The 13,375-nt window shown below is 38.1% G+C and overlaps 2 protein-coding genes across 5 annotated transcripts in view; one reads left to right on the forward strand and one right to left on the reverse strand.

Moving 5' to 3' along the window:
* Positions 1–5,813, forward strand: part of GLDC (glycine decarboxylase) — a 53,048-nt gene extending 47,235 nt beyond the window's left edge. The window contains exons 21-25 of the mRNA XM_086479705.1: positions 1,133–1,244; positions 2,496–2,591; positions 3,732–3,904; positions 4,608–4,688; positions 5,670–5,813. Coding sequence (XP_086335831.1) covers positions 1,133–1,244; positions 2,496–2,591; positions 3,732–3,904; positions 4,608–4,688; positions 5,670–5,813 — 606 coding nt within the window. The remainder of the gene's footprint in view (positions 1–1,132; positions 1,245–2,495; positions 2,592–3,731; positions 3,905–4,607; positions 4,689–5,669) is intronic.
* A 3,855-nt stretch (positions 5,814–9,668) lies between these two features.
* Positions 9,669–13,375, reverse strand: part of UHRF2 (ubiquitin like with PHD and ring finger domains 2) — an 83,444-nt gene continuing 79,737 nt past the window's right edge. For 2 of the 4 annotated variants that reach the window (XM_086479135.1, XM_086479134.1), the window contains exons 14-16: positions 13,199–13,362; positions 11,130–11,228; positions 9,669–9,940 (exon numbers count right to left, since the gene is read on the reverse strand). In XM_086479135.1, the coding sequence (XP_086335261.1) occupies positions 9,794–9,940; positions 11,130–11,228; positions 13,199–13,362 (410 nt within the window). In that variant the 3' untranslated portion in view covers positions 9,669–9,793. The remainder of the gene's footprint in view (positions 9,941–11,129; positions 11,229–13,198; positions 13,363–13,375) is intronic. The other 2 variants (XM_086479137.1, XM_086479136.1) reach the window with 2 other exon arrangements.

Raw genomic sequence — 13,375 nt, forward strand, 5'->3', positions numbered from 1 at the left:
GTCTTTGGTTGTGCAACAACTTGATCATGATCTATGTAATTTTTTAATGCCTTGAAATTTAGTGATAAGCCTGCAAATATGTGGTAACATATATGGGAGTGTTAAGCCAACAGAAATGAGTATAGATGCAAATTCTGTTTGAGCAGAGGGTGTGCTGGGACTCTGAGCAACATTTGGAGCTTTCAATGAGAGAAAGGGTTTGAATGGTGAGCATAAGGCCAGTGTCATTCAGAGTACCCTGATCCCTAACCATGGAAACTTCTCCTCCCAGGAAAACCAGCTCTTCTGGAATTTGAAATGAGCAAATATTAGCTGGTACAACTTCCATGGTGGCTTTTCAGCTGTGCGTAAAAATCAGTTGTGGCTGTAAGCTGGTTCCTATTACAGAATATTTAAACTGTAGTAGATTTTTAAGGGAAGATGTTTCTTCGCAATGCGAAGTGCCATCTGTTTACGCTATCCCATCTAAAGGGGCTACATTGAAGGCTGTTTTGGCTTTCTCCTTTGCCAACTTAACTTCTAAGTGCAGTGTTAAGAAATTCAATCACAGCTCAGTTCAGCATTGTCCTTGTGCAGTGCTTTAACAGAGAAATAAGTGCATCTGTGTTCATTTGGCTCTGGTCTTTGTTAATGCATAGCATCACCTGTGACATGACACCAGCAATCAGAGTTTGAATTGCTGGATAATCTGTACAGACAGAACACATAGCTTTTTGGATGTGTGAGCCCTCTGGATGCTCTTTCCCAGGGGGTAAGGATGGTGAAAGGCAGTGTGTGCAGTTCTTACAAGTGTGCTGATGACATTCTTGAGTTCTGCTTATTTTTTTTCTATTCCCTTCAGAGCTTCTCAGTTTGAGGAAAGGTTTGGGTTGTTCACTTGTGGACTTTAAGGAAAAAGTCTTATACAGTGAGCAGTCTCATAAGCTATGTATATCAAAGGTGCTCTCAAGTAATACCCAGTGCTTTCTATGAGTGTACTGTGGAATAGGAATGTGTAATAACAGTGTGACTGCCTTAAAACTAGCCAGATGCATTAAGGTGCTGTTGTATATCATGCTTGCCAGTACAAGAACACACTTAGCTTGCTTGGGAGTGTTTTTAGCTCTGTTTCTTCATGTTATTCCTCTTTCAGACAATGGGAGCAAAAGGTCTGAAACATGCTTCTGAGATTGCTATACTAAATGCAAACTACATGGCAAAGAGGCTAGAGAAGCACTACAAAATCCTCTTCAGAGGAACAAGAGGCAAGTATTGCACAATTTTTTCTTCTACAAAGCTTTTTTTTCCTCGTGTAGAAGTTGCTTGCAATATGGTTCTTTTTAATGCTACCTGGCAACTGCATCTCAAACTTCTCTTGATGTTGTTCACAAGAAATAACCTGCCACACTACTTCTGTGGAGGTACTGGAATGAAACTGAGATACTTGTAATTAGATGAAATGATGACAAAAGATGGAGTCATCCATCAGATGTTCTCCTTGAAGTCTAGCAGCAGATTCATGAACAGTAAAAAAAGGAGGAGCAATCTGAGATCTCCAAATCTTCCATAACCAATGGCACAACCATTTAAGAACTGGAAGCAATTTTTGGACCTGTACTTTCCCTTGCAAACTTTCTCAGAAAAAAAAACACCAAAAATGACAAAAACAAACATCCAAATTTCTCTCATTTCCTCTCCATATTCTCCTTTGTGAGACAGGGGGGGAATCCCCTTGGCAAGGCAAAATGCTTGAGCTACATTTTAGTTCCCTGGTACGCCTTTCCAGTCTTGCAGCAGGACAGAAGTAATGCATAAGAGGTGAAAGAATTATCTGTTATAGTAGGGTAACTATCAGAGAATGCCAGTTTTCTTGTTTAAGCTGAATGGCACCGAAGAACATTTGAGTACAGTATGTACGCTCATCAAAATATTTGTCTTAAATTTAATTGAGTACACCTTGGCTAAACCTGTAGGTTGCACATTAAGAGATTATTTCCTCAGAGAAGTGAATGGACGTTGCAAATTTTGAAAGACTGAGCAATGAAATGGAACAGAGTTCTCCAGGATCACAGATATCCAAGTTTAGATAACATGTCTTTAGTCTCTCTATAACACCAGAGTTGAGCTTTTCTCTGGCATAACATGAAACTGATTATCTTGCACATGGCTAATTCAAGATAGCCTAAGACCCAAATGCTGTTGGGCCACTGACAAATCCAATTATTTTTCAGAGTACTTGTAAACTACGGGAGCTACATTGACCACCCTTTCCTAGTTCTCATCTTGGACATGAGGACTCTTCTTAATGTGACATGGGACTCAGAGGGCCAGTCTTCAGCTATTGAGTGGTGTATCTCTTACCTAATAATTTCTCAGGTCTGAGTTTTTGCCCAAGGGGATATTTTTTTAATTTTTCTTTTTGCCATGTTCTCCACAAAACCAATCAGAATAGACTGCTTGGTAGACTGCATTATTCTCCTAGTAAGTAAACACAGTGTACAATTTTTCATTTACAGGTTATGTAGCCCATGAATTCATTTTGGATACAAGACCTTTCAAAAAAACAGCAAACATTGAAGTTGTAGATCTTGCTAAGAGACTTCAGGATTACGGTAAGTCAAATGTCTTTTTTTAAAAATAGCAGCATAAGTGAGAATTTCCTAAATCTCTTCTAAAGGGAGCCAGAAACATTCTAGTCCTGTGCTTATGGATGGTGAATTTCAGGTCTCCTCACATTCATTAAGGGCTTAGAGAGATATTTGCATCACTTGAGTTGTAGTAGCTACTTACAAGTCTGCTGCTACCTCCCCAGTTTTGTAAACTGCCCCTTCAAATCTGCAATTACATGACTCAACCATTGGAGCAAGTGGATTGGAGCTAAGAGTGTAATAAGATTCCTAGGGGAAAAAAAAATATTTTTTGAAGTATGATAATAGGATTTAAACGCTTCCATCCTGATACAGTTTAGGCAGTTTTGTACACATGCTGTGAAGAATCTGATCATGGCTACTCTTTGGCTGACAGAAAAATGACCCATTGAACTGCTTGATCTTGTGCAACTGTGCTTCTAATGAATATGCGTAAAAGCTGTTAAAACCCTAACCAGTAATACCTCATCAGCAAAATAATCCAAAGCCCGGTTGTGATACCAAAAAAACCATCCTTCCTGCTCTTTGTATGTGGGCTGCAATGGCCTTAAATAGCATACACCACTTTAAATAGACTTTTCAGTAGGTATGGAGGTGACTTACATGGATAAGTTTAGTAAAGTTCCATCCTCTGCAGCTGAAAGAGAAGTGTCATGAGGCTGTAATTAGCAGCAGTGCAGGAAGGGAATCATTTACCTTGTTTACCAGTGCAGAAACCTATACTTGTCACACTTTGCTATTCAGCCTGTCATAAGAAGGTAAAGTGACAAAACACTTCTACTGAAGTGAGCAGCAGAACAGAAATAACCCAGGAAAGCAGCAAAATACTTTGGGCTGAAAAGTAACACAGCAAAAAGAACAGGTTTTAAGAGCTTTTCATTAAATCAGTGTGTTACTCTATTTTAAATAATACAATGGCATTACCTTTCAGCGCTAAAAACTAAGATACTTGAAAACTCTGTCTTACCTCTGCAGTAGACTGCCAACACTACCAATGAGTTCAGTCCTGCTAAGATCATAGAAAGGTCTGAAATTATGAATCAATTGCTAGCTAATGAATATATTCACTCATAATCTATTGTCAGTGACTGATTTCTTTATTAGGTTTTCATGCTCCAACCATGTCCTGGCCAGTGGCAGGGACACTTATGATTGAACCCACGGAGTCGGAAGACAAGGCAGAGCTGGACAGATTTTGTGATGCAATGATCAGTATTCGACAGGAAATTGCAGAAATAGAGGAGGGCAGGATGGACCCCCAAATTAACCCACTAAAGGTAAGCTGGTGTGTAGAGCAAGTTACCAGCATCATCTTAACCCTTAAGACTTACTTGATATCCACTTACACGAAGCTGCCTCCTGGTCTTTCAGTACTCTCAAAAATAACTGTGTGCAACAGTGAACACATGACCTTCTTGAAATTCAGCTTTTAGAACTTTAAACTTTTTCAGATTTTGTCTTTTTCAAGTCAGAAGTCTGGCCTTTGGTGACAGAGAAGAGAAAGTTATTTATGTAAGCACATGATCCATAATTTTCAAGGCCATCTCAAAGTAATGAAGGAGAGATGCTTATTCATCTGGTTTAAGAAGGGAAGTGGAGTGACCTTAAAACTTAACAGTAAAATGCAGACTGAATGAATTATTTTAGCAACTGCAACACAGAATTGCTATAGGCTCAAGTTCTGTTCAGCTGTTGTAATGCTGTACTGACTTTTTAAATACCACAGGGATTTAATGAAAAGCTGGAAGTGTATTCAAACCTTGGGTAGTATCTTCAGGCAAACTGAAAAAAATATCCAGATATTGACTTGCTTCCTGTTTTAAATCTCCCTTTTTTCCCCCAGATAAATGGTATTCTCAAGAGACTCTCTAGACAGTAATTATTTGTATGTAGCAATGTGAACATGAAGGTGCATTCACATTGATACGTTCAACTGAATTCAGTAATTTCATGTCCTAAACATGTCTTTTTCGCTTGTAGATGTCACCACATACTCTGAACTGTGTCACTTCTTCCAAGTGGGATCGTCCTTATTCCAGAGAACTGGCAGCATTCCCACTAGTGAGTAAATAATGGGATTCCAGTGGTACGGTACTACATAAATGTGCTTTCTGCTTTGTGGTTTTCTGGTCAGCTAGAGAGGAAGTAATCTAGTAAGAATAAAAACTTCAGGGGCATTTTTACTGTTGCTCAATTTTTATGGGTGTGAGCTCTACAGTAGTTCAGTTAGTGTTGTTTTTCAAGACAAGGAAAAGAGACCTTAAAAGTCTCTACACGTGAAGTGGAAACTTGGATTTCTAAATCTCATCACTTCAATATTGGATAATCCTATTAGAAACAGGCCATTCCATCCTGACATACTGCACCAGGGGCTCCCAAAACAGAATCCCATGTCCTGTTCAAAGCTTTCCTCCAAAGAACTTGGATGAGGGTTTGACAAGATGCACAGTCAGCATGGGGCAGCCACATCAATGTGAGCCTGCTACAAATAAAGGTCAAACTGGAACTGGATACATCAGACTTTTTCAGAGCGCTACATAAGATTGGTTCCACAATCTTAACAGCTAAATATATGTGTAACTAACTTTTCTCACCTAAAACTGAATTGCATCTATTTTATTGCTATGTACTATTTCAAAGAAGAATTTAACTGCACCTGTGAAGTTTGACACCTTCTTTTATATACTATGTTGAACAGCAAAGGTCTTGGTAGTCCCCTCCACTTTTCCGTGGTTCCTATCTGTAAGCCAGTTACCCGAGGGGTCGTAGTTTTCTTTTACCCCATGACAATTGCTTTTTGCAAGCATTTGTTAGAGGACATGGTTACACTTTCTGAAAATATAAATATTCTTTCAACTGCCAACTCTTATTATACATCCTTGTTAATTTTCAGAGACTGCAAGTAGATTTGAAGTTATGACTTCACTTTAAAATCCCCACTTTTCCAGCATTTGTCATTCTGGACACCTCTAATGTCTATTACAATTATGTAGATATGCTTGATAAAAAAATTAAAACAGTTGTTTCTTCTTATGTACTTAGCCATTTGTGAAGCCTGAAAGCAAGTTTTGGCCCACAATTGCTCGCATTGATGACATATATGGAGATCAACATCTAGTTTGTACCTGCCCACCAATGGAAGCCTACGAATCTCCCTTTTCTGAACAGAAGAGAGCATCTTCGTAAGACTGCTTCCAGCTGTCTGGATTTCTGAGTCCATCAGGATGGCCTTTTCCTCCCAGACCTGATAGGGGATTTATATACTATGTATATTTTGGATAATCACTATGTTTGTTAATTGAATCACTGCTCAGTTAAAATGTAAATACAATCAACATGTTAGGTGTAAACAAAATATGATTGTTCCACAGCAGTTGATGTTGAAGTTGCCTTGATTCAGCATTTGTCTGTTTTGTGCTAAAATTTTAACAATTGACACCCAATTTGCAAAGTGGCATGTAAGTTATGGTTAAAATAGTAGAAAAGATGCAGATGCATAAGGCAATAGTAATGAATATTAACTGCAGGACTAATTGTTTACATTTTGTAAAACAAGATGAAGTAGATTGTTTAATGTACTTCACGTATTACCACTAGCATTGCTAGTGTTAATATTTCATACTGGTTTTTTTACCTACCAATGTTAGTACTGTAATAAAATTAGTCAGAATTTTAAGTGTTGTGATGTTCTGGATTTTAACTTTCCAACTGGATTTATCCAGCAGAGCAGTATGAAACTATGAAGCTTATGTTCCAATTTGTCAGAATTGCCACAACAGTAACAGCTTCTACACAAACCAAAATACTGGCAGAGATTAATATTGAAATAAATTTCTGATTTTTTTAATAAGCTAGAATACTCAGTTTTACTGAGCAGTAACAAAGTGGTTTTTTTCCTATATAATTTTTTTCCTTGTAGTTCCATCTAATCCTGTCTTATTCCAGAGAAGGCATGAAACATCTCTTCTAACTGACTGTGAACTGCTTACTATGAGTTAGATCTTGTCTAACAAAGTGTTCTCCTTCCATAGTTTCTCAAATTTCTTATTTTGGATACCAGTTTTGGTTTATACCAAGGCACTCAACTTGCCTTGCTTTGTCATGTAAGTCTACAGCTTGTGTAAAAACTGATTCACAGCTTTAGCTCTGGCCCACCAAGAATACCAACAGCACCCTGAGACCAGAGTCCTACTGCTACACACAGTGCCACATTCAATTACTCAGTAGCCAGATCGCTAACCTTTAACAGAAGCCTCTTCTAATCTCTTCCCAGTCAAATTTGTACAAAACGCGTCCTCCTACCAGTTACGCAGACAGACCATACGTGTTAACAAGCACATTTGAAAGGAACCTGAAAGCAGGTCTGTACAGATTCATTTGTGTTTGATGCAAGTGAGCGCCCCTGTAGAGACAACGCATTCAGGCACATGAAGCAGGATTTTGGTGAATGAGGAAGCAAGTACTGGGGTAACACTCAGACTGGGGAAAGGACTGCACAGTTTTGGGCCTTACAACCAGCAGCTACTCAACTTCTTCTTAAGAGTCTACATGCACATTCATGCCTGGGAGCTTTCTCTGAAGTGACACAAATGAGGCTAGTGTTCACAGAACTGTTTTAAGTACTGTACTTTTGTGGCCTATTTAGTTGAAAGTTTTGGGACTGCAACTTTTTCATTACCTACCTTATGACTTCAATAGGGGCTTTAATTACACAGAGACAGCAAAAGACAGGAGACAGGAATGGACTTCATTAAAGGAAGGTTAGGCCAGGTATCAGTTTTGATATGAAAAGCCGCACTTAGGTCCTAAAACATCTAAATACATAGTGAAGAAAATTAGAATTTTATACTCTAGAATTTACTATTGAAAAAGGCGTCTTTCAGTAGCTACTGATATAGCACCAAGGGTGTAAAAAATTGTGAAAGAACACTGCAAACTTGTACTGTGAGGAAAGGACAGTCTTTCTGCATTGCCAGTCTTAACTCCACAAAGTCTTATCAAGCTACTTTAATGTTTGTTAAAGGCAGTTTCATGTTGCTTGATTGTGTCTGTCACTGAAAAGATATATTAAAAAACTGGTTTACATATTTTTGTATTAAGCAGAGAACTTCCCATTGTTGACCTCAAACTGACAAATGTATCTCATCAATTAATTCGTAAAAGCTATCAAATGGAAAACAAGCATTAATATTTCACAGCACTCAACTATCAAGTAAAAAGCCACAAGTATTATGTGCTTACTGCACAGGTGCAATGATTGTTACAAAGGTAAAATTACATGTTTTCCCCATAAAATACTGACCTACTGTTTCGTACAACACAGAAGTTCAACAGGATAGAAGAATCTGTCTACAGCTCTTTTAAACTATGCTTAACAGTAGTACCAATTCACCTACTGAACAAAGGCTGAACCCTCATTCTAGTAAGCACAGAAAAAGCTGAGGAGTTAAATCTTCCAAAACTTCAGCAACACCTGTTTTTTTGATATATGCCTAGAGACGGTACCAGCATTATGTATTTTGGATGCAGCTAAAATCATAACTAGAATAGCGGGGGAGAGGAGAGAGAGAGAGAGAAGTTGTTACTTATTTTGGATGAAGTGAATAAGCCATTAAGGTAACTTTCAGCCACAAAAAAACAGCACTGCCATGTGCATCTCAATGACCCGTTCATTACCACAGCAAGGTGAGGGCAAGATCTTAAATTACTGAGAATGACATATATACTTCCCTGAATACTCCTATATATGCCTACTTTGCAGGCTACAGGCTGCCAGTGCAGGCCCGTGCCCATGGTGGGAATCTTTGTGTAATCGCTGTGCAGGGCACCCACAGCTCTCAGCTGCACCAGACTGGCTCTGGCAGCAAGCACCGCCAATGCCAGCAGGGCAGGAAGGTCTCCCTCCACCTCCCGTACATAGACTGAGCACTAACAAGCTTCCTTCAAATGCTCAGTAGGGACGAGAGTAGCTACATGACAGCTGCTGCTATAGAGTATGTATGAGCCCATTGATACCGATGTCAAGTTGTTTTTTTTTTTCTTAATTAACAAAGTTTTACTCATTGAGAAATGAGTTAAGGAATATAAAGCCTCATGTCTGAAAAATAAGGACACCTAAGGAAAGCATTTAGTAATCTAAAAAAAGTCTATAAAAATGTTATGATTTAAATAAGTGGATAATAGTAAAAACAAAATTAGCATTTTTTCTGAATCATAAAATATTTAATAAGGTATATTTGGGGGGGGATATACTGTATATAAAATTTCAGATCACAATATGAAGCGATTTGAACCCTCTCCAAGCTAGCACTGCCTTCAATGCTGTGTAGATGTATTGCCACTGATACAAGACCTACTAAAAGCATACAGTTTAACTAATACAGAAGTGGCTTTTTTATATGAAATATTTTTTACACAACTAGAGTGTCTTGAATACCCTCTTTAAGTGCAAAAAACACAGATCACTTTACACTAATGCAGCAACAATGCATTCATATTGTTCTCATTAGTCATTAGTAGTCAACTTGCATAAGATACAAGAAAAGCACAATGAAGCTCACAAAAATAGACTAAAAATCAGCCTGTTCTTGCAAAAAAATACAGCATAGTAGAAGAAAAAGACAAAAAAGGATTATGCACACCACAGAATTTGCTGTTCTTTAATCCAGCTGGCTTAAGTGCTGTTTCTGGGGTTTTTTTGCTGTTTTTTGTGGGTTTTTGTTTTGGTTTGGGTCTTTTTTTTTGTGAATCAAACCACATGGACCAGGCACAACTAATATTCAGGAGGCAGTGTGTAGCTAAAACTTCACTAACTTTTTGTCATCCCCACAATTTATTTTCCTCTGTCCTGAGGTAGTTACAAAAAAAAAACAAATCATAAATTCAGCATCAGCTAGGCCAGTAAAGAGCTGAGGCTTTCTTTTTTTTTTTCTTTAAAAACTGTTTGTTAACTGGCCAAAACTACCCTTGATGTTAAAAGACAGCTGAGAATTCGAGTTCTCACTACACCAAAAAGATGGCTATGAGGGGAAGAGGGTTAGCTGCTTCAAAATGTGTCAATATATTGAGTCCCATCAAGCTGGCTGGTCCACTGTTGAATTTCCCATGTTTATTCTCCTTCACTGTCTATAAAGTCACTGGGAGAAATACAGAAAGATCTGAGCACATCATCGTCCTTTACTGTAACCAGGGAAGAATTGATCCAGCAATGTCTGCAGTATCTTGTTGGGAACCATGGTGTAGCCCTTTCCCAGGTCATAGCGGCAGGCAGGGCAGGTGAAGACTTCAGCTCTGAAGGAGCGCTGTAAACAACTCTAGGACATACAAAGACAGAGAAGTAAATTGTGAGAACTCTGTTTTAGACTGACAGCTTAACCAGCAAACACTAAGGAATCACTATACACCAAAGATGCAATCTGCCTTACTATCATAAAAACCGAAGTCAATACCAAGCCCTCTGGTGCCTAGCTCTGTCTCTGTGACTAAAATGTCATAACAAAAGGAACCCTGCTCTGGGCTGGGATGTGAAACATTTTGCTTGGGAGGAATTAAAACAAATCACTACTAAGATTTCCCCTTCATTTCCACTACTGCCTTCCTGCGAATGACAGCCTCGTCTGCAGCTTCCTTCTAGCTTCACAGTTAGACTGCTACAGTTATCCAGACCTTCATTTCAGGAGGAAGGTGACTATACCAGGTATATTGTTAATCTAACAATATCCATCTGCCTCATCAGATGAAAGTCAATTAAGCCTTAGAAACTTACGTAAAATAATACAACCTCTAACACCATACAGTGATTTTTACTGGGGTGATACATATCTTCTTGAACAGCAAACTCGCATTGTCAGATACTGTACTAGGATAATGATAGTTGGAGTCCTTTTAGACTCTTAGGCAGAAATACTATGTATGGTGGGCACATTTCAAATATGCACAATTCAGTGCATGATTCTGTACACACCCATGCTACAAAAATTAACTCTAGTACAAATTGGGTTCCAAACTCCTTACATTATATCTAACTGATCAGTATTTTAAGATAGATGAGATATAAATTGACTTCTGTGGCCCTCCTACCAAATATAAACAATGCCAAGAATAACAAGATAACATAACTTACTCCGAATAAGCCCAAATAATCTTCTTGTACTTACCCCGCATCCTTTCAACAACTTAACTGTGTAAAATTAAATTATTGTTACTGTACCAACAACCAGCTCCTGGAGCAAACCAATTCCAAGTGTAATTCCACCGATCACAAAGGAATGACAGCAATAGCAAACATCACTCACTATGTCTACCAGGAACTATACTAAACGTACTTCTGCTTTTTATTACTTAAAACTAAGGTTACACAGCAATCACTGAATACAAACTTGTTGCATCTTTTTGCTCAGAATTTTAGGCAATAATTATAGTCTTTCTAAAATACACATAGCTTTGGTGACCGGTGCCTCAAAGCCAAGAACACAGTCCAGAGCAGACGGAGTTTATTCTTACTTTACAGACGTTGTGGAGGCACTCTGTTGTCACTGGCTGGTAAACCAACTCCTGGCAGCAGACACACATAAAGGATTGTTCCAGTTTCTTCAGAAAATTCTAGTGTAGGGCAAAGGAAAAGACAAACTTCATTACAGTTCTCATAGATGCCACTTATTACATAAAGATGATGAACTTCCAGAAGTTCTTAAGTCCTCTATATCCCTGAATGCAGCTTTCTAAAACTAATCAGGAAGCAGGTCCATAACTGCTTAATTTCCCTGCTCTTCCACAAATCAGAGAACTAATGTTTCATAGATTATTTACGTGTTTGTGTAAGTAGTGTTACAAACAAAATGAAATAGACCAATGGGCCCTCATGCCTGATCCTTAGCATAGGTCAAAAAATTTAGTAATTGTGTTTAGTAACTGCTGCTAGAAATCTGCATGTCCCTGAAAAATCTCTGCTTCTCTGGGGAGCTTCTCCAAGGGAACTTCTGTTCTGCTAGGAAAGCCACTTTTGCACCTCCTCCTGCGCTTATGGATTATGGCTAGCTTAATGACTTCTTCTCTCCTCAGGCCAAATTCTCTGCAGCGTGTAAATCAACCTCCCTGGTTTATACATCTTCTCAGGGCATCTCTGAGGAATCTCAAGATACACTTGCATCAGGTGTTTTACACACACAAGCATGCTTATCTCTAGCATGTCCGCGATCTCCAAATATGTCAAGAATACAAGCCTGGGTACAGAAAAAAAAAGCAGAACCACAAAATATGGTGCTTTGTAAATAACTTTTAAAATACCAGATTTATCTGAAAACACATTGTATTTAGTTAAAAGAAAAGCTGGTTGTTTCAAGCAGAAAGATTTACATTTTCACAGTAGCGACCCAAAGCTACCAGCGATTCCCATTGCCTTTAGTGGCAGCCAAATGGAAATCTTACCAAATTACAGGTAGGAATCTGTAGAACAATGACTTCTCAGTAATTCAACCACTTTTAAATTACTGTTTTCTCCTTTGTACAGGAGAAACACATATCTCTATTGCCTGTCATCATTCACACTTTTAAGAGCTGAAATTCCTTCTAGTCATTACAGACACTGGATAGAAGAGAGATAACTGCGAATAACTTTACACAGTTCCTACACGAAGACAACTGCAGCACCATTATAGCAAAAACTAATACTGTAAGTGGAAGAACAGAGAATTATAGATGCTTTTTCTATTACAGAAGCACCATAAATAGCCACTGGTAATTCTCAAATAAACTAATTACGTATGTCCATTTTTAGATATTAATTTTCCAACCAATGGTTTGTTTTTCACTGAGTTGAGTTTTATCAAGTTATTTTAACTTCTTAATGCCTTTATTTCTTCTGCAAAACAGCTAAAATAACTATGAACTTGGCACTGGTAAGACTAATTTTCACTGAAAGACACAATATTTCAGGAGATATTCCTTTTGTGGACTTTTTTTTATACTAGTGTCTATAGTCTCTTCAATCTTGAGCTACTCTTGTTCTTTTCTTGACATTTAGGGGGAGGAAAGTATTTTCTCTCTTACTTAACGTTCCCTCCCTACAGAGTGGGATAATCTAGATTTGGAACAAAATATTTTTATTTCATATCTAAATTTGAAGATCTTCTGAAGTACTTCTATCTCCCTGAACAAAGCATGCAAGCTGTATTTTCTGTCATAAAATTATTTTCTGTCTTAAAAAATGTAGTGACTAGAACCATCTTTCTTCATACCTGACTTCTCACATGAGCACAGTACAAAAATACATTTATAATTCCAGAGAAAACATCTTCCCTTCAAAACTGAAAAGGGAAAAAAAGCCACTTCTAACTTCAAAATGGTTTTTTTGAGCAAGAAAAGTCTCCATATCCAGGCGTAAATTGACCCACCAACAGCAAATTGTACAAACGAGGATTATTTTCCTGTAATCAAAGTCTTATTAATAAAAATAATGCTAGACACAGTCTGTATTCAGTAGAAGTTCAATAAGCAAATTAGGTTTTAAGAAAGAGTCAAGATTTCTCCTAACAGTCTAAAGAAAGCAAAAATTATGCATGCAGCAAACATACAGGTCCTTCCTTAAGAGAAGCAAGTACTTCATCCCACAGTTTCTGGTTCATACAGTCTTCTCTAATCAGCCATTGCTGCTCTTGAGTCAGCTGGAAAGCCTCTCCTTTCCCTCCATCTCCCATCCTCATGGCTTTGGGTGTATTTGTAGGTTCCTCTATACCTGCTTAAGATTATGA

This window comes from Leptosomus discolor, chromosome Z, assembly GCF_034619465.1.
Source record: "Leptosomus discolor isolate bLepDis1 chromosome Z, bLepDis1.hap2, whole genome shotgun sequence".
NCBI classification, from domain to species: Eukaryota; Metazoa; Chordata; class Aves; order Leptosomiformes; family Leptosomidae; genus Leptosomus; species Leptosomus discolor.